At 43.3% G+C, this 21,115-nt stretch overlaps 1 protein-coding gene across 4 annotated transcripts in view; it reads left to right on the forward strand.

The window, feature by feature from the left end:
• Nucleotides 1–21,115, forward strand: part of kmt2e (lysine (K)-specific methyltransferase 2E) — a 51,568-nt gene that overhangs the window by 22,611 nt on the left and 7,842 nt on the right. Inside the window, exons 5-19 of one of the 4 annotated variants that reach the window (XM_079493799.1) lie at nucleotides 2,682–2,821; nucleotides 3,128–3,187; nucleotides 6,093–6,280; nucleotides 6,702–6,740; nucleotides 6,818–7,057; nucleotides 7,866–7,996; nucleotides 8,107–8,224; nucleotides 9,756–9,865; nucleotides 10,280–10,547; nucleotides 14,666–14,773; nucleotides 16,316–16,402; nucleotides 17,610–17,792; nucleotides 18,033–18,359; nucleotides 18,721–19,026; nucleotides 19,294–19,444. In XM_079493799.1, coding sequence (XP_079349925.1) covers nucleotides 2,682–2,821; nucleotides 3,128–3,187; nucleotides 6,093–6,280; nucleotides 6,702–6,740; nucleotides 6,818–7,057; nucleotides 7,866–7,996; nucleotides 8,107–8,224; nucleotides 9,756–9,865; nucleotides 10,280–10,547; nucleotides 14,666–14,773; nucleotides 16,316–16,402; nucleotides 17,610–17,792; nucleotides 18,033–18,359; nucleotides 18,721–19,026; nucleotides 19,294–19,444 — 2,456 coding nt within the window. Of the gene's footprint in view, nucleotides 1–2,681; nucleotides 2,822–3,127; nucleotides 3,188–6,092; nucleotides 6,281–6,701; nucleotides 6,741–6,817; nucleotides 7,058–7,865; nucleotides 7,997–8,106; nucleotides 8,225–9,755; nucleotides 9,866–10,279; nucleotides 10,548–14,665; nucleotides 14,774–16,315; nucleotides 16,403–17,609; nucleotides 17,793–17,987; nucleotides 18,360–18,720; nucleotides 19,027–19,293; nucleotides 19,529–21,115 lie in introns of all 4 variants that reach the window. The other 3 variants (XM_079493798.1, XM_079493800.1, XM_079493801.1) reach the window with 3 other exon arrangements.

Below are 21,115 nucleotides of genomic sequence, written 5' to 3' on the forward strand. Positions count from 1 at the left end.
CAGAGAGGAGCCTTGTGTTGTTGTGTGTGTCGAGTCGTGAGCTCACGGATTAACCCCATTTAGTTCTGTGGACGATACAAAATGCCTTCAAATTCCTGACAGTTTTCTAAAAAAAAACTCATGTTTCTATATATACCGGTATGTCAGTCGTTCTCAGACATTTTGATGTCAAGGACCCCCAAAAATATATGTAATTGGTCGCCGAAAATGTGTTGTTCCAGGGACCTCCCCAGAAGCAAAGATTTGACTTAAAAACGTTCTCTCTGAAAGAATATATATTAAAAGATTTGCGCCACATTTTCACGATTTTTCAAAAATAGCAGACCTACAAGCTCTATGAGTTTGTAGATCTGCTATTTTTCAATAGCTAAAGTATAACGTAATGCTTATAACACCAAAAGGTTAGGTTAGGGTTTTTTTAGGTTGTTATTTGACAAAGTAAAAGATGAGTGTTAATTATTTTCTTCATTTGCTGCTTTCTTTCGTTTTAGGGATTGTAGCTGTTTTTGACAGGGGGCATTCGAGCATGGGGCTAAATATGTATTTCTTTACAAAATAAATGTTATAGCGATTTATTTTTTTATTATTGACTATAGTCCTACCAGACCCCAAGAAATTACATCTGGCCACAAAAGATCACGGGATCTACTGAATGTGTCAAACTGACATATTGAGCCTATGACACACAGTGTGGCTTCCCCCCAGTAGGCTACCTTCACATTCAGTAGATCCTGTGATCTTTTGTGGCCAGATGTAATTTCTTGGGGTCTTGGGGGGTTGGTATTTGCCCCCGCCCCCCTGTCAAAAACATCCCTAAAACGAAAGAAAGCAGCAAATGAAACACTCACCTTTTACTTTCTCTAATAACAACCTTGAAAGGAATGAAAATACCCCCGCACACTGTGTATCTGCTCGGTACATGAGTATTTTCTTTTAATAATGCAACATTTCGGTCCCTCCGGACCTCCTTCAGTTCTAATGACAACCTAAAACATGAACCTTGGTTGAAAAAAACTAAATTTGTCCTTTAAAGTTCTCAGCCGCCCACGGCTGATTTCAGTTATTTGGATTCCATAGAAGCCACGCGTGTCTTCTGTGAAAGCATGCGGCACACCGAAAATAGCAGATCTACAAGCTCACAACAGGTCACGCTGCGACATGATGTGAGCTTGTAGATCGGCTATTTTTGGACATTGGTTATTTTAAGATAAAAGAGTATTTTGAACTAAGTGATCAAAATAGCAATAGAATGCAAGTTTAGAAGCATCTTCCAGAATGGCCTCAGAAATGTTATTAAAGCAAACAATTTACAATTTACAATTTAGGCATTTAGCAGACGCTCTTAATCCAGAGCGACTTACAAAGCAAAGAGGTTAATGCCTCAAATCTGTGATTTCTTCATCTGGTTGGCTGTTATGTGGAACAGTAACAATAAATAGGTTTAGAATGATCATACCTAAAACATCACCATTACATTTTCAGTCATGAGATTTTTTATTGCTTTATTCCAGCTTTGTGGCGTCAACTTTTACCTTAAGTTGTGATGCTGCATTCACATGGGCAGATGCAAAGATACAGTCTACCATAATTTTCAATGGAAGCCGGCGACATGAAGATACAAATACATCCGCTGTTTGGTTTGTAGCTAGCTGCTGCAAAAGATACAACGGCTACACAAAAGTTGAGCTTGTTTCAACTTCAGCTACAAAGAGATCCAAAGCTAAGTGTAGCTTTGCATCTTTGTATCTTTTGCATCTGCCTGTGTGAACGCAACATAATGCATTCAAGGAAGTGCTGCACGATTCTAGCTCAGATATGAATTTCCCTCCTTGAAATCACGATTCAAAACTTTGCCATGATTTTAATGTGTCATCTGGTGAAGTTCAATGATGAACAGTGCCAAGAGTTGAAATGATTGAACTTCACCTGATCTTGTATTCTTTGCAATTGTATTTCATTAGTGTGGTTGCCCTAAAGGGCAACCAGACTATTGTAATTGTAACACTTTATTATTTTTTTTATTTTACTAGAGTAAGACAAAGTTTGTCCCACTACTAGTCCCACAGTTTTGACTGTACGCACTTGAGCCATATGTCAAATTGACTGTAAAAATCGGGAATCGTGTGCTTGCTCGTTTCTAAGAGAAATGTTGTATAGTTTAATTGATATTAATTTATTAGTGAATTAAATGTCCCCATTGACATGAATGGGAAAATGCGAAAAATCACGTTCAAGTATTTTTTCCTCGGAGACCGTAAGGGCTATAGTTACAAAACTTGGAGGGATAATTCGTAATACTTACTAAAATTAATTAACTTATAATTATATCGGTCGGCCTCATGGTGGCGCTATAACAGCCCACTATACGTGTTGGCTTATAAGTCTTGAACCGTAGGTCGTAAATTCAAAATTCCTTTCTCCCTGTATTCCTTGGGCCATGACGCATCTCCCCATATAGGCCACGCCCATTACACTTTGCAATTTTTTAAAATTGCGACCTTTCTAGTTGCAATTGTTATTCAAATCGGGTTTTTTTAAATGAAATGAATGTCATTTGCTGAAACCTGCAGTCAACCTGACATACGTGGCACAATTTCAGCCAACACACAGCTTCAAGTAAACTCCTGTGCCCACTAGTGAATGGAACGGATTACTAAAAATCCTTGGCCTCCATGTTTCAGTGCTTGGCAGCATATCGACTGCATGGGCATCGACAGGCAGAACATTCCTGAGACCTACCTGTGTGAGCGCTGCCAACCACGGCACCTGGACCGGGAGAGAGCCATCCTGCTGCAGACCAGGAAGAGAGAATGCTTGTCTGGTAAGGAGTAGTCTCACGTAGCCAGACAACCATTCCACAATCTCCGAATGCTATATAAAGTTTGGGACTACACATCCCGAAGTCCGAGTAAGGACGCTGCCATTTCAGTTCACGAAAATATATTTTAAAATGCATTTAGAGCTTATTTTTTTATTTCCTTTTCTGCTAAGCAACAAGCTATCTATGCTTAGATGATTTCAGGATTATTAGGATAAATGTGCGCCACTGTAAAGATGAAACGGAAGTTGGGAGGAGGCTCCACTTCCACTTTATATTTTACTCATGATGGCTCTTCCGTTGCACCAGACTGTATGACGGAAGCATTTGAAAATTGCGAGAGGCAACAGTCTGGCGACACAGGACTAGGTAAGGAGGGATGCTTTTGATTTTGTTTTAGTCATAGCCTTTTTGAGTAAAATGTTAGTCACCTGAATTGTTTTAGTGTCAGTCTAGTTTTAGTCGGCTAAGAGTTTAGCGGTGGCGTCGTAAATGGATGATTTTACACTTGGTTGCATGCTGAAAATAGCTGATCTACAAGCTCACGAGGTGAAAATAGCCGATCTACAAGCTCACAACGTGCTGCGCCGCCTTGTCGATCTGCTGTTTTCAGAGTGCAACTTGTGCAACCAAACATAAAATGATCTCTTCTCCACCAGTCCCTCCCTAGCATTTTAGTCTAGTTTTGTATTTGTTGACGAAATGGGCACTATATTTTGTTATAGTTTTTATCGATGATAAAAGGTATTTGACGAACATATTTCGTCATAGTCAACGAAATCAAATCAACACTGCTGGTAAGGAGTGCACATGGAGGCGGTTATGTAACCCACTGTGCTGAACCATATTATGCTGTTTACATAGTATTGGCATTAATAATTCAGTAGTAGAATCAATCTCAATGAAGCTAGGAAAAAAAAGGAAAAAAAACAATGATGTAAGGTTTCAAATGTAATGTCAGTATGAAGTCCTGCGAGCCTTATGAGCTAATCAAGGGATTTGGCCGGCTAGTCTCATTCAAGGCCATTGATACGTCACACATTGAATGGTGTTCTTTGCTGCAGTAAATGGCCATCTTGTTAGTCAGTAGAGCAGGATGTAGGCTGTGTCAAGTCTGCAACCACCTCCCCCTGCAGACATGCTGACACCTGCTGGGCAAGTGACTTAACTGCGTCTTTCATGGAATTGAGAGATGGGCTCTCTGCACACAGTCCTCTTCTTCTGATCAGATTTCAGATTTTTTTTATTGAAGGGATTATAGCCCCTTGACATGCAGCATCTCATTTTCAAGGGAGACCCAAGATGCATAAAACATACAGTACACAGATACAGATTATATTATATACATACATACTAGAGCTGGGACTCGATTAAAAAAATTAATCTAATTAATCAGAGGCTTTGTAGTTAATTAATCTCGATTAATCGCATTTTAATCGCATATCAATATTCAACCCGAGAACAGTGAGAAACCTTTTTTTTTAAATGTTTTTTGGTATTCCAGTGAATAGTGACTACGGGATTCCACTCATTTTCAACATTTTACTGTCATTAATATACCTTAGAGTTGTTGTGGATATAATAAAGTCCCCCCCATTCTGTGTTGCCTAGAACTGGAGGTCTGAAAAAAATCAGTAACATTATGAAGTACATCTCAGTGACATCACAAAAATGTACTTCATAATGTTACTGTTTTTTTCAGACCTCCAGTTCTATAGGCAACACATAATGGGGGGACTTTATTATTTCCAGTGCACACAACTCCATAGAAAAATGTTGAAAATGAGTGGTATTCCCCTTTAAGCAATACAACTTTTTTATCCCAACAGATAAACAAGAGCAGCAAGTGCCTATATAGTGTCTTCAGTGTGTATATGAATACTCAAATGTGCTTTACATGGCGGGGCATGAGAACAACTTTATTATGGGGGTAACATTTCACATGAGGTTGGGGCTGACCCACGCTTGCTACTTCAGTATGTTTCGCACCGAGGACAGCTTGACAGCTTCGTGCTGTGGTGAAATCACCGCGTCTCCGGTGGTCTGTGAGACATGTTAAACTGAAGCAGCTAGCAAGCCTAGCATAGAAGCTAACGTTGCTCATAAATGGATCCTTTCCTTCTGACATTGCACACAGCCATGCCGCTATCCACGCGTCCATCCGATAGCTTTTACATCTAAATGTCCATCCATGGAGCAAAAGCGATATAAGCGGCTTCTTCATTCGATTCATTTGGGTTTGGGCTTTCTGACGGAGCTGTAGCCTAGTGAACAACTGCTGCTGCTGCTGCTCGCGTGCCGCAGCCTATTCAGTACTACTAGAAACGCACCCAGTGAGAAACGTTCCGCGGTGGAAAAAAAAGGTGCGATTAAATGCGTTAATTTTTTTAACGCGTTAATTTTTCTGTAGTTAATTAATCTCAATTAACGCGTTAAAGTCCCGGCCCTAATACATACATATACACAGACAGCTTGCTCACCCTCTCCCACCCACCCCACCAGCAACCACATCATCAGCTGTTAAACAACAGAGGAATGGAGGCGAATCAAGATGTGAATGTAGGGAAGTCCTAAAGCGACTGAAGGATGAAATCGATCTAAGAGATAGATGAAGATTATTCCAATCAAATGGGGTTTTGTAGCAGGTGTTACCGATGATACTAATTAAGGCTTTGTTCCATTTAGTGTACAGTCGGTTCTCAAACCTTTTAATTTCAAGGACCCCCATGAGAGTGCAACCATTTGTACACTCTTCAGAGTTGCACAGCACCCGTACGGGGCCATTTGGAACCCACTCGAGGACACTTTGAGACCCACTGGTGTAGCAGAGTGTTTCCAGTGAGCCGACGTGCACAACAGCGGGTGCATGTGTTTGGTCCGACGTACTAACAGTCCTACAGTCATGAGTCCGACACCCTACCAAAAACCCAACCCTAAATCTAACCTCACAGGAAGCCACGGGTTAGTTTTAACCTGCCACCCGTTAGTTGTAACCTGCCACGCATGTCGGGAGCCACGGGTTAGTTGTAACCGGCAGCGCATGTCGGGAGCGACGGCGTTGTCGAACTAATGCCTGTCGGACTGTTGGTATGTCTAACCAAAATATGCACCCCCACAATAGGAGCACCCTGACTCTTTTTGACCAGAATGGAACGGAGCCTTCATTAGGGTCAATAGTGGCCTCTTCCTTTGATATATTAGTGGCAGTTTAGTTATCAGCGGTTATACAATGAAATAAATATTCATTGTGTTTGTTTTATGGCTTGTCACCAAGACGGGGACACCAGTGCTACGGAGAGCGGCGATGAGGTCCCCCTGGAGCTGTACTCTGCCTTCCAGCACACGCCCACCACCATCACCCTGACCACCGGACGCCTGCATGGTGGCAACAAGCTGGTTGAGAAGAAGAGGAAGAGGAGCGGCGACAAAGACAGCCCCGCCGCCTCCGCCCGAGCCAAAAAGGTCTCCGCCGCGTGTCTTATTCATTTAACCACGTGATCCTTTTTTTCTCTAGGCATTTCATGAATAAATGGCCAAAAACAGCTGTTCTACTGGCGGTCAAGTCAAGTGCAACTTTAGATGCCAGATGTTAAAAATGGCATCTAAGAGTTGCTTGTGGCTAAGCCTACTGATAAATTAAAATGGCATCAGAGAACCAATTGAAAGTCATGGGGGAGTCCTTAATTTGGGGGTGGTATTAATAATAAACGTTATTGTCCCGAAGGATATTCGTCTTCCCATCTCTTATGGGATATGGGATTGGTTTTCAAAGCAGTGGGCATCCAAGCCCATTCATTGAAATGAGGTTTTCCCAGTTATTATGAACAGTTGTTAAATTGATGAGCATTGCCACATATTCAAGTTTCTGTCCATCTTTTTGCAGGCCTTCCGCGAGGGCTCCAGGAAATCCTCCAGAGTAAAGGTGGGCTCACGAAACACACACGGCACACAAGCAGCATCAGTGTCATTTTGTCAAATATAAAAACCCATGACCTTTAGCCACTCTCTCCCCCTCCCTGTCCTCTGTCCACCTGGCAGGGCGCAGCCCCAGAGCAGGAGCTGGCGGAGCACCCGTCCCTGTGGGAGAACAAGATGAAGACGTGGATGGAGCGCTATGAGGAGGCCAGCAGCAACCAGTACAGCGAGGACGTGCAGATCCTGCTGCGTGTCAAAGAGCAGGGTGATGGCAAGAGCCTGGCCTACAACACGCACCCGGCCTCCTTCAAACCACCCGTGGAGGTAATACATACACACACACACACACACACACACACACACACACACACACACACACACACACACACACACACACACTCATGTGTACACTTAATGGGTTATATAAAGTGTATGTATGTACACTCATGTGTACATACACTTTATATAACCCATTAAGACCTGAGACCAGATTCTACAAATGCTTTCGAAATCATGACAGTTTTCTGATGTCAGTGTTTCTCAAACGTTTTCATGTCAAGGACCCCCAGAATGATATGTATTTGGCCGCGGACTCCCATCTCAAAATATGTCGTTCCAGGGATCCCCAGAAGCAAATATTTTGAGTTAAAAATGTTCGCTGTGAAAGAATATATATTTAAAGATTTGTGCCACATTTTCACGACTTTTCAAAAAAAGCAGATCTACAAGCTTGTAGACCTGCTATCTAAAGTTTGAAATAATGGTTAAAGTGGTTAAAAGCTAAGGCGACACGGATCTCAGGTCTAAATGGGTTAACACATTCCCCGCTTTTGACGTAGATCTACGTAATTTCAAATAGTCTGGCCACACGCCATTGGCGTACATCTACGTCAAATGGTCCTTTATAGTGGTTATGACCAATGGTTTAGTAATAGCCTGGCCTGACACTCTAAATTTTCATTTAATTTCACTTAATTAGGACACATTTTTTGAATGGCAGCGATTCAGGGCTGGAGCCAGGCTAGTAATGTAATAAAAAATAACGTCCATTTTGATCGTCGTGCGCATCCACACCCACTGTTTCTTTCGATATACTGTTCAATAGGCTCATGTCTCTCTCTGTCCTCTGCAGAGTCAGGTCCAGAAGAACAAGAAAATCCTAAAGGCTGTGAGAGACCTGCCTTCGGACGCTCTCATCATCGAGTACAGGGGGAAGTTCATGCTTCGACAGCAGTTTGAGGCCAACGGATACTTCTTCAAAAGGTCAGGACGGGAGTAGCTAAACGGGACTCGCCATGCATTTGAGTTTATTTTATTACATTTAATTTTACCGCTGCATTTCACACCTTTCCTTCCCATGTTTTGCTTTCCAGGCCCTACCCGTTTGTATTGTTTTACTCTAAATTTGACGGGCTGGAGATGTGCGTGGACGCTCGTAGCTTCGGCAACGAAGCTCGTTTCATCCGACGTTCCTGCACCCCAAACTCTGAGGTGAGCATTGTGCTGTGATGTAATTGCAATTTTATTTTTATTTCATCTTTATTTATCCAGTAAAAACCACATTGAGACTAAAGTCTCTTTTACAAGTGTGAACTGGCCAAGAGAAGAGGCAAAATGAGTAACACAGCTCTGCCAGTAACAATAAATACAAGACAATAACAGGACAGACATGTAACATTCATAATCACAATACCCACTAACGAAGAAGCTCAAAGGAAGAACAGGAACGTCTATTAACGCAACCAATAAAGGCTAATGTATAAAAACTAAGCAACGGAATTTGCTAATAAACAAAAAAGCAAGAGAACCAACAATTATATATCAAAGCAGGAACATTGTTTGTTCTCATGGCAATCCTTTTAAAACTCACTAGGGGAATCACAGAAGCCAGTTTGAGTCTGGTCTGTAGATCATTCCATGACCAGGGTCCAAAAAAAGCACAGCTTTTTTCCCTCCCAGATTCAGATTTTGTTGGGGGCACGACATAGCACAGCCAAGCATTTGATCTGAGGTTAAGAGAGTTTTGGACAAATTTAGATCAAATGTAAAGTAGGAGATTACCAAGAATGGCTTTGTAAGTGAGAATATACCAATGTAGCAACCTTTTTGCGAGAAGCAGTGGAAAAGCAGGACTTCATTCTATAGAAGAAACTCAGTGTGAACTTTAGCTTTTTTGCTAAGGCATCGATGTGGTTTGAAGTTTAACTTATTGTCAGGGTGGTGATGTTTGAGGGGACATTGACTAGGCTATTTGGAGAAAATGACATGGCCTTGGTTTTATGACCATTTAATAGCAGTTTGCAAAATGGCGTAATTGTAGAGTTTGCTCAGGAATACAGGTATATTCTTTCCACAACCTCTAATAGACATTGATCATGAGTTTGACCTCAACAGGCAGGAATAGTGATACCAAATTGTGATGGCGATGAACCAAATACAGATCTTATTTGGTTGTCAACCAAAGACTTATGATGATATGATTGATCAATCAATCTTAGACGTACTTTTCAGTCTGTGCATGCTACCTTCAGGGGATACTATCATGTTGGACCACATGTCTGACATGGCACAAAGACACTGAACTTTATCTAGTGTGTTTATTTTGATTTCAACTTTTACTTATTTTGTTAATTTGAGATTCCCCCTCCCTCCGTACCTTCAAAACCGCACTGAAAACCCACCTGTTTAGACTAGCCTTCTCAAGCTTTGACTAACAAAGTTTTAAATGTTTTATTGGTTTTAATTCTTATCTTTTACTATTATTAGTTTTTCCTAATTAAGCTGTCCTTTTCTTATGTTCACTCCCCTGGCCCCCACACATGTAAAGCATCTTTGAGTACTATGAAAAGTGCTATCCCAGATATTATTATTATTTTGTTTTATTCCTTTTTCCATTTTCCTTTAGCTTATTTAGATGATACCCAGTCTCCTATGTAAAGTGCGTTATACATTTTAGCTTTAGACTATATGATAAGTATGTTACAGTATAAACACATTGATGTTTTTCTTCATACTCCCTCAGGTGCGTCACGTCGTTGAGGATGGTATGCTGCACTTATACATCTACTCATTGAGGCCAATCATCAAAGGCACAGAGATTACCATCGGCTTTGATTTTGACTATGGCAGCTGGTAAGTTGTATGGAACTCAAAAAGCACGTTAATTATTATTATTAACCCATTCAGGCCTGACGTCGAATTTAAAAAAAAAAGTTTTCTAAATCATGACAATTTTCGGAAAGATTTGAGGCACATTTTAACGATTTTTCAAAAATAGCAGACCTACAAGTTCATAGCGCGCCACTCGGTGGCGCGCTATGAGCTTGTAGATCTGCTATTTTTCAATAGCTAAATTATAACATAATGTTTAAAACACCAAAAGGGGTTCCCGCCCAAAATGGGTTAATGGTTAATGTGGTTAAACGCTAACGTGACATGGATGCGTTCCAGGTCTCAATGGATTAAAGGCTATAGTTTTGCCAAGAACCTCTTGTCTACCACCCTTTCTCTGTGTAATTCTTCTTTTTCCTCCTTCTCGTTCTTTAGTAAATACAAGGTGGACTGTGCCTGTTTAAAGGCGAACCCAGAGTGCCCGGTGCTCAAACACAACTCGGAACCCACGGAGAACCTGGGCTCCTTGAGCCGGCGCCGAGGGAGCCGCAAGGAGAAGGAGATGCTGCCACACGACGTAGACGACGACCAGGGCCACGACGACCAGAACATGGATCTGGACGGCGAGGGCAAAGCCAAGGCCATGGTCGACGGCAAGCAAAGGAAACTCTCTCCACTGCGCCTTTCTATCTCCAACAACCAGGTATGACTGCACCCCCCCGCCACCTAGCTTGAAAAGTATTACTATACCCATCAAATTCATCACCCCATATTTTACCAATGTCACTCATTGTGTTTCTGTGGTCTGTTTAGAACGCTTTGCCACAATTCACATTTACCTGTGCTATGCATGGCATTCTAGTTACCTGACCGTAGTGAAGTGTTATGTTCTTTCACCTCTTTGCATGTATTTTCCATGGTAGACAGTAGACTTTTTCTTTTTCTTTTTTCTTTTTAACATCCTTTTCAGTTCCCCGTTTTCCGTGTCCAGAAAGCACCATTTGCAAGAGGATGGCATGGCACCTGTCTGGCTGTTGCATTATATTCCTCTGCTTTTGAACAAAAATGCCTCATTGCGCAAAACACAGTGGAATCTCTTTATTTAGAGGAATCTCTTATGTGACTTGTTAGTACAGAGTTTTGTGAAATCTGCCTAACGATGATTGGGTCTCCAATGAGACACGGAACGAGTAGAAAACAATGGTGGTATTGTATCATGAACATTAGTGAGGGCCAATTATATGAAGATAAAAAGTGGTTAAGTGGTCTTTAAAAGCAGATTTTGATTATGCGGAAACCATAGTGTAGTGTGCAAATGTGAAACACAGATATACCCCATTTAGTCTTGTTTGTTTGGCCTTGTAGAAACCAGGCCATGCTAATTGCTTCAGCAAGGGAGACGGGGAAGTGAAGATGTGATTTAGGCAGCTAGACAGTTGAGTTGAGACTTTCGTGCCGACACTGTGGTATAACAAGAAAGGTGAGGCAAGAAGATGTCCCGGGAGAGATTTCATCACTACCACACATTCTCTTCTCACTCAAAGGGCATTGCACAATAGGGAAGACAACATTGGCCCAAAGTTGCATTGGAATATTCTTAAAAAAACAAAACAAACATATACTTTAAGTTTGACTACGGAATTGACAGTACATGTCATGTCAAGCATTTGTCTGACCAACTTCCGGTCTGTAGTTTGGTTCTTTTTACAAGCGTCTTGTTGTATTGTTGATGGCAAGCTTGTGACGGGCAGTGTAAGCTAGGATTTGAGACATGGTGGTTTGGGTGTTACTATGGATGGAATGGATTGAGGTATGTGCCCTCGTGTTGTTTGTTTGTGGAATCATGGTAGGCCATCTGTAGCTTACAAACAGTATAACTTTGTCCTTGAGGTTCCAATGTATATTGCCATTTGCTGACCGATGTTGGATTATTGGCTCTTTCCAGCTGGAAGAATGGTCCCGCCTTGCATTTGATTTAATCTTCAATCCGATATGAAATTAAATTGTCCCTCAAGTAACAGCATTATTTTGTAATTTCACAAGTTGAAAGTTAGAACGCACGCGGCTATAAAGAAAACCCTGCATTTATTTTTCTTTCATATATAAAATATTACTTTTCACACTTGAAATGCACCCGATCCCCGCCTTATCAATCCATTGAATGGTCAAGTTGTCATGAATTGTCACCCATTCGTCTGGGCCCAGTAGGTCCCTACTGGCCTACCAGGAGATTCTGGTAGGCGCTGTCAGCCAGTTCTATCGTTGACACCATGTTAATGCCTGTGCTGTCACGTGAGGGTTAGGGTTAGGGTTAGGGGGTTAGGGTTAGGGTTAGGGGGTTAGGGGGTTAGGGTCAGGTTTAGGGTTAGGGTTAGGGTTAGGGGTGGGCGATATGGACAAAAGTATTATCACGATATTTTTCAAGCATTATCACGATACGATATATTATCACGATATTTTTTCGCGCGTTTTTGAGGGGCGCTAGCCCCTCCTATATACAGGTTTAATGTTTGTTTTAAAAACGCCATTGACAATGAAGAGAAATTAATGTTTGTTTTGTCCCTAACACAAACATTAAATCCCATTAACAATAAAGAGAATTTAATGTTTGTTTTGACACTGTTTGTTTTACATCATTACATCACATCATAGCAATTAGAGCGCCCCTCACTTCACACAGGTGTGATTTACAGTACAATGTAACACAAAACTAAAAGAAATACCATTTAGTAGACCCTCCAGAAAAACACGGGCAAAAATATTATTATTATTTAATATTGATTATGCGATGGAATATGCAGGGTTTTATGTGAATTTATGCAGCAAAATATGATATATAATATAATCACTTTTGAAAAAGTGATTAACCTACACCCTATGGTATTGGTTCTCAAAGTGGGGTCCAGGAGGTCCCCACCTACATTTATGAATATCATAAATATCTATTTAACCACTTTAATCATACACATTGATTGGCTACTTGAAAATAGCCGATCTACAAGCTCACACACAAAATATGTTTTCAGATTGGGGTCCACAGTCTAATACATTAATTTAGGGGTCCTTGATTGAGTGAGCAGAGCCATGCAAAACGTCTGCCTTTCATGATTTTCAAGGCAAAAAAAGCAAAGCTTTGTCAACACTCTGCCTTAATTTACTGCTCTTCAAGGCAAAAATAATACCTCATGTCATTCCTTAGATAAGTGAAACTCCGGTTTATGTTGTTATTAGGGATTTAAAATGTTATGCTTGCAAGTGTTGATCCCATCTGCTTCCATGGAATACTATAACGTTTTGCTGAGTTGGTTTGCTGGATACGTTTTTGAACGTGGCGACTCAGTTTACAAGGAGTAGGGTAGGCTATCATCAATGGACGCACATCGCATAAAGTAGGATTTACTTTACATAATTGTCATTATGAAAGTTTGAGTTTTGGCGGAGCTACATTATAGAGCAAGGGAGGAGAAGACTGACGGACGGTGTACAGCGCAAGTCAGCAAGCGTACACACACACACACACACACACATACAGCGTGTGTGTTTTTGCAAACTATGAAGTGGCTGTCGGCGAAACCGTAGGAGTTTGAAAAGAATGTTCGTTTGGTCCTTGTCCCTTACGGAGAATCCGAAATAGTTCCATACCACTGCTGTACAGTTCTTTTTGGGAACTAGCCCTTCCTCAACCTCCACTCGCTCGACATCTGAGTATAATTGCCCGTCCATTTCTTTCGTCTTTCTTTACACATTATTCTGTGCGGAGCGCAGTGTGTAGACAAACTCCTGCAGTGCTTACCTCTGAAGAAAGGGGCGGGGACTTTGGGAGTGCTCAGAACCCACCCGATCTATAAGCAAACAATGCATTGCATTGCGGTGCAGTAGCGAAGCGTTGTTAGCTTGTAGATTTGTTATTTTTGGTGAACGAAACCGTCGTACTGCAGAAGTATAAATTACACATCATAGAACGTGCATGCACTGCATCGGATGGAGTGAATTTATCGTGATGGAAACGATAACTCTAAAAAGCCGTATCGTGGAGACATTGTATCGTCCCGACGATATTTATCGCCATATCGAACACCCCTAGTTAGGGTTAGGTTTAGGGTTAGGGTTAGGGTTAGGGTTAGGTTTAGGGTTAGGGTTAACCCTAACCCTAACCCTCACGTGACAGCACAGGCATTAACATGGTGTCAACGATAGAACTGGCTGACAGCGCCTACCAGAATCTCCTGGTAGGCCAGTAGGGACCTACTGGGCCCAGACGAATGGGTGACAATTCATGACAACTTGACCATTCAATGGATTGATAAGGTGGGGATCGGCTGTGAAATGGCTTCGGGCTCCGGAGTCCTCAAAATGTAATTATTACATATTATTTTGTTTACATTGTTGTACAATTCGTTTAGCTGTCTCAAGTATCGTATGACAGCCCCCCAATGCACATTGTACGCCTGCTGCCCACATCAATCGGTCTGAATGTAGGATATGGCAAAGTTGGAACGGATGCCTCGAGAAGCACCATCACAGGTCTCCTCCTAGAAAAATAAGGCGCACATCTTATTTTCCTTTAGCTCACCTGATGTACTTGTGTATGAAAAGACGAGCTCTGAGCAGGGGTGTGTGTGTGTGTGTGTGCGCGCACAGCACAGTTCCTCAGCAGTCTCTTTAGACTACCCCACCACCACTACTACTACTACTACTACTACTACTACTACCACCACCACTCTTGACTAACACCCTCTAGTCTGTAGACATACGGATTGAGCAGCAGCCATGATGATAAAGCGCCACTCCCCCTCCTCCCCTCTCCCCCTCCTCTTTCAGGATCCTGACTTATTTGAGGATCTAGATGAAGACCACGAAAGGTCCGTTAGCAATGAAGTAGAGATGGAGTCAGAGGAGCAGATTGCGGCAGAGAGGAGGAGGAAACTGGTAAGTGTGCCATTAGCTTAGAGAGGGGCTCCAGCTTCTGTTATACGCTGCTACTGTCCTCACTCTATTGTTTTTCTCTTCCTTACCTACCTCCCCCCCCCCCACTACCCCCAGTCCATCATGTGATGCTGCTGTGCTGTCAAAGCCCCCCGTTGGCTTTATTTATTTTTTTGCTCAGTCTTTTTTTATTTTTTTCGTTTTTCTCCTCGCTCACTCAGTCCGTCCTGCTTTACTCCTCTGGAGTAGTAGTTTCATCCTTGTCTGTCATCGTTCACGTTTCATTTGCATAGTTTTTTTCCCCCACAACACACACGCACGCACACACACTCACACAACACGACACAAAATGTTTAAATGATAACGGGCCGCCAGTCCATACATACACGGACTCCCCCCCCCCCCCCCCCCCCCCCCCCCCACATCCACAGTGTGGACCCTCGTGAGTGGGAATGAACACAAGAGCTCGCTGGGACTCGTTCATACTGGAATGCCCCAGTGTGCATTATTATAGTTTTCAATATAGCGCTCACCGGGCAGTGGTACAGGCCAGGGTTTTGAACCGGCCAATTACTGGTTCATCCTCTCTGTGTCCCTGACTCCCTGCCAACAAAACCCTGTGTCCCTGAGATGGGGTCACAAACACACGCTTGCGTTGGCACACTACACTCTGACTGACTCTCTCTCACACACACACACACACACACACACACACACACACACACACTCTGGAAATTGCCCTGCAGTCAGCTCCATTTCACACGATAGACCCAAAGTGTAAAGTGCTGACTCATCCTTGGCCAACGTACAGCCCTGCTAATTGGCCAGAGAGCAATGGATGGAGTGAGGGAGAGAGAGAGATGGAGCCACGGACGGTAGGGTCCTGTTGCCAGGGCCATAGTGATGGAGGGAGCTCCAATACTCTCGAGCGTTAACTTGGAAAGGGGGGGGGGGGGGGGGTGTGTGTGTGTGTGTGTGTGTGTGTGTGTGTGTGTGTGTGTGTGTGTGTGTGTGTGTCTACCCTTTTACAACCACTTTTGGTTGTAAAAGGGTAGAGAGAGTGTTGTGACTGTCTAATCCCCCCCCCACCCCTAACACAATGTATCCCTTTGTAGTCGTCTTCAACATCTGTTTGGGTCACTGGTGACGGAGGGAATGTCAATCGCTTAATCATTAGTGTTTTTTCTTTCTTTTTAAACATATGTGTTTTTTTACTGGTTAAATAAAGGTTAACCCTAAACCTAAGGGAAGGGGGGAAAGGTTGCAGAATGTCAGCATTCCTATCTCCTATGTGACAAAGCTGAGAACATTTTCTCATATAGAAGTCTTACTTTTGCGTGACATTTTAAGTGTCACTAGTTGCAACCTAGTTCGTTCCGAGGTGGTTGCCAGCCCGGTTTGCTGCTAGCTAGGCCTATAGTCCTGTCGAACTCCTGCCCCCACTCTCCGTCGCCCCCTCTCCGGTCCAAAATGTTCTTGTGTTGAGTGTTGCCGGAAGGCTGTGTGTCTTCTAAACTGGGCTGTCTATTTCATTGAACCATTCAGGCCAACCTCAACCTCAACCCAGCGGAGCAGTCCCTGCATCTGCCTGTCGGAGGGCCCTCCAGCTGGAAGGGATTGAGGCATAAGGAGGTAAACTTGACCCACACGTAGCAGCCACCCCCATGGATTATTGTTCTCAGTCGCCACGACTGATTTCAGTGACTTGGATTGACTGCAGACCACAGCAATGGAATCATGTTGTGCACCGGAAATAGCCAATCTATAAGCTTATAGATTTGCCATTTTCGGTTATTAGTTATAGTTCAGATGAAAGAGTAATTGAAGTGTTCAAACTAGCAATAGAATAGATTCAATTTACGAGTATTTTAAATGGTAAGACTAGCTATAGAATGAATGTTCAGAAGCATCTTCCAAAAACCCTAATGATCTCAGATATTTCATGAATTAAAAACTTCAATCTGCAATTTCTTCAACTGGAATGTTTAGCATAGCTTTAGAAAGATTCTACATAATTATTGTGCTAATTGTTGAGGAAACGGTTTAACAAATTACACAATGGCCTAACAATGGATTTCAGTAATGAGATTTTGCTTTAAACCATGCACCCCATCCAGAGAGACTACAGGCTCATACATAGTCTGGATTTCCGGTGGTTAGGTGACCACCGAACTACAACATGACATCACAAGCCGCGGTGAAGAGCAAACCACCGCCACCGCTCCAGCCCTTCTCTCTGTTTTTACTCACCACCGCTCAACGTTATTTCAGCTCCGGTGGTCAGCTCACCACCGGAGCGGTGGTCACCTCACCACCGAAAATCCAGACTATGAATAGGCCTTACCTCTCACCTCCTCTACCTGCCCCACCCCCAGTGACCCACGGAACCATTAACTGACACTTTTACAGAGCCACATCTTCAAACCTGACCGCTGCGGTGACATTGGCTGTGTCTCCGTATGGCTTAATTACTTTTTAAGGTTGTTGTGATTTGGTGCTCTTTTTTTTTCTGGTGAACACAAGTAATCCCCTTAAGAAAAACGTGTATTTTTGGCACAGACATGCACATAATTGATAATATAAACACACCACGCATTATAGTTGATAAACACAGTACTACAACATAAAGCTATACATGTTGGTGACTTCTGCCTTGTTTTTTTTTCCATTTGCCTTTTTTATCGGTGTTTGCTTATTTTATGCGATGCCCATTTAGCGGTTGTAATCCCTACATCTGTGACCGAGTGAGAGTTGTAGAGCTCCATTAACGTAACAGTTCTCGTGTCTCATCTTCTCCCCCCCCCCCCCCCCCCCCCCCCCTCCTCCTGAACATCTGCAGACGCGGGAAGAAAGGAAGATGGAGGCCATCCTTCAAGCCTTCGCCCGCATGGAGAAGAGGGAGAAGCGGAGAGAGCAAGCCCTAGAGAGGATCGGCACCACTAAGTCCGAGCTCGGGACCACGCAGATCAAGGAGGAGCCTCCCACCACCCCTGAGATGGCAGATTCTCCAGCTGCTGTACAGGTAAAAAAGTTAAAAAAATTCTGTATGCTATTATGTGACTTGAAAAATGAATAAAGAAACTTTGATTAAAAAAAAAAAACATTGCCCATCATCTTCAGCTTGCTGTGGTGTAATTTGAGTTATGTAAATCATTTGATGCAGTATTTCGTGGCACGATAATATTGTGACAGCCCTACTAATTAAACCTATTGGCAGTCCTGTTTATCTTATGACGGACATGCGCTATTTCTTATGCCTCAGCCACTTTTGGAAGTGAAAGAGGAGCCAGGGCTGAAGCCAGCCAAGGTCAAAGGTTCGAGGAATAGGAAGAGTTTCTCCCGGAACCGAACGCACATTGGCCAGCAGCGGCGGCGAGCTCGCACCATCAGCACCTGTTCGGACTTGCCGCCCGGCTCTCCAGGGGAGTGTGTCGAGCCCCTGGCAAACGACACTCTGGAAGGAGAGACACCCTGTGCTCCGGAGCCTGAAGCAATCTCCTCTCAAGCCGAAGACACCAGCCCTCCACATAGCAGCTCGCCTGCGCCAGACAGAAACCGCTCCGGGCAGAAGAACTTCAAAACTAAAAAGGTACAAACTTTTTTTTAATCTCCATTTCTCCCTGTACACCTCGGACTAATGTTATGACTACTGATCGGTCATCGGTTTAGTTAATTAATGGGAGACACTGTATGAGCGTATCAGGTAGGATCGGCAGCTCTGGACAACTTGCAGCGACCGACTTGACGCCGGGCACTGCACTCCTGCGGTCGGACGGTTCACGAGATACATAAACTACTGGCGGACAGAGATTTTACGTATTTATAATAGGATATTATTACATGGTTTAAATTTTAGGTGTATCGATTCGATTGTGAGCACAAATCATTAGCTACAGTCCTAGTTCTGACTTTACAAAAACATCCTCTCTAACCTTCCTGTCTTTCTGCAGCAGCACTATGTGAGCGAGTGGATTGGGGAAAAGCATCAGGAAGTGCGCATGGCGGTGCGGACCCCCGAACCTGTCCCCGAGAGGCCTTTGAGAATAAGCAGTGACCCTGAAGTACTCGCCACCCAGCTCAACGCCTTGCCCGGCATGGTCTGCACGCCGCCGGTCTACAGCACGCCCAAACACTACGTCCGCTTCTCCTCGCCTTTCCTGGCCAACCGGAGCCCCACCACGCCCGGGGTGCCCACGGGCCGACGGCGGTCCCGGGAGCTGCCCGAGACGCCACAGACCACCGGCAGTTGTAAAAAGGTACAGCGTCCTTACTTTGGCTTTACTAGCGCTTGGGATTAGTTTTCACAAGACTTGCATGTTTACACTTTGCGAACTTGTTGTGGAATGGCTGCTATAAATTCCACCCGCCCACTGAGATAAAAGAAACGGTGGGTAGTATCAACAGAGCCAGGTCTACACGGATCCAGGTGCTTTGAAATAAAGTGTTGGAATTTCTCACTAGAGTGTGGTGCTCTTTGCGTGACTAAATCTTCTCTCTCTCTCTCTCCCCCCTTCTCCCTCCAGCGATGGCTGAAGCAGGCCCTGGAGGAGGAGGGCTCCACTAGTCCGGCCAGACAGCCCAGGCTGATCATGCCCAGTGAAGGCCCTCTTAGCCCTCAAATCAATGGAGACGCTGACAGCCCGCTGCCCTACAATGGCAGCTGCTCGCTACCAGGTGATGTCATGTCAAAACAAACTGGTCAGGCTCCTACTTGGCCTCACCCCCCGAACCCACCTCACCCCTGCTGCTCGCTACCAGGTGATGTCATGTCAAAACAAACTGGTCAGGCTCCTACTTGGCCTCACCCCCCGAACCCACCTCACCCCTGCCCACTTTGACAGGCTGGAATGGCTTAGGGTCGACGACAGAGTACAGCATCTTGCAATGGGTCTGGTCCACAAGATTCGATACACCACCAAGATACCCATGTACCTGTCTAGATACTTCCTTAATGTTAACGAAGTCCACACCCACAACACCAGAGGGAGTGCAACGAACCATGTACAACCCAGATTCGGCACAAACAAGGGACTAAATTCTTTTCGCTCCTATGCCACCAAAATGTGGAACGCCCTACCAACAGTCATTAAGACATGCGAATCCCTTGACTCCTTCAAAACCGCTCTCAAAGGGCACCTACGGATGGCTGCAATTCGAAACTGGCCCCCGTAAAATCTGAATCCCCCCACCGCCCCCCCCTTTTTCCCTTACTGTATATGTTTCTTTTCCCTTTTTACCTCCATTATGATGAATTCCTGTTCTGTTCTTTGTCTATATAGAAGTGTCTATTTGTACGTCTCTAAATGTTTTGATGAATTGAACATGGTGGACCCTCTTGTAAACAAGTGTAATGCTTAATTGGGTCGTCCACTCACAGTTAACAGCCTTTGTATTGAGTTTGTGCTTGAAATGTACTGTAATTCTGCAAACTGTTAATAAATATTTCAATCAATCAATCAATCAATCAATGTTGAGCGATATGATACGACTTTATTGTCCGCACCAAGTGGGATAGTTGTCTTTGGTGCACATGGCATTAAACCACCACCAATACTGAAATCTATGAAAAGAACAAGAGCATATAAAAGATATGGATACAAAGAAATAAAAAACGAGCACAGCGGATTTTGAATTTAAAATAGTGCTTGAAACGAATAAAGACCTTTGGGAAAAACGTGAGTTAATCATGTCAAACTGAGCCAATAAAGGATGAGAATGAAGAACGCTTAGGATTCGGCAGTGATGTCACTGTTAAGAAAATAAGAAAATGTTTAAATAGTCTAATCGCCACTGCTCATGATCACTGTTGTTATGTTAATGTGAATGCATTTTTATATAGTATCTTACTGCACCTGTGTTTTATTGTTGTAACTGACTGCCGGTGTGCCAAAGACAAATTTCCGTTTTATGTAAATTTAATGGACAATAAAGTTTTCTTTATCTTTTTCTTTATCTTTAACCCATTCAGGCTTGACGTCGAAATAAAAAAAAAATCTAAATCATGACAATTTTCTGAAAGATTTGAGGCACATTTTAACGATTTTTCAAAAATAGCAGATCTACAAGTTCATAGCGCGCCACCGAGTGGCGCGCTATGAGCTTGTAGATCTGCTATTTTTCAATGGCTAAATTATAACAATGTTTAAAACACCAAAAGGGGTTCCCGCCCAAAATGGGTTAAGTTATGCAGCGCGGAAGTAGCACAGACTCCAAGCTGTTCATAAACGAGGGGCTAGCTGTAAACCACAGTGACCTGACATCACTGTGGAATCCTTGTTTTTTTTATTATGTCAACTTCTCTCCGCTAGAAGGTTATATTCATGTATTATATAACTCGTACCCGCG

Source organism: Electrona antarctica (assembly GCF_951216825.1).
Source record: "Electrona antarctica genome assembly, chromosome: 23".
Lineage (NCBI taxonomy): Eukaryota > Metazoa > Chordata > Actinopteri > Myctophiformes > Myctophidae > Electrona > Electrona antarctica.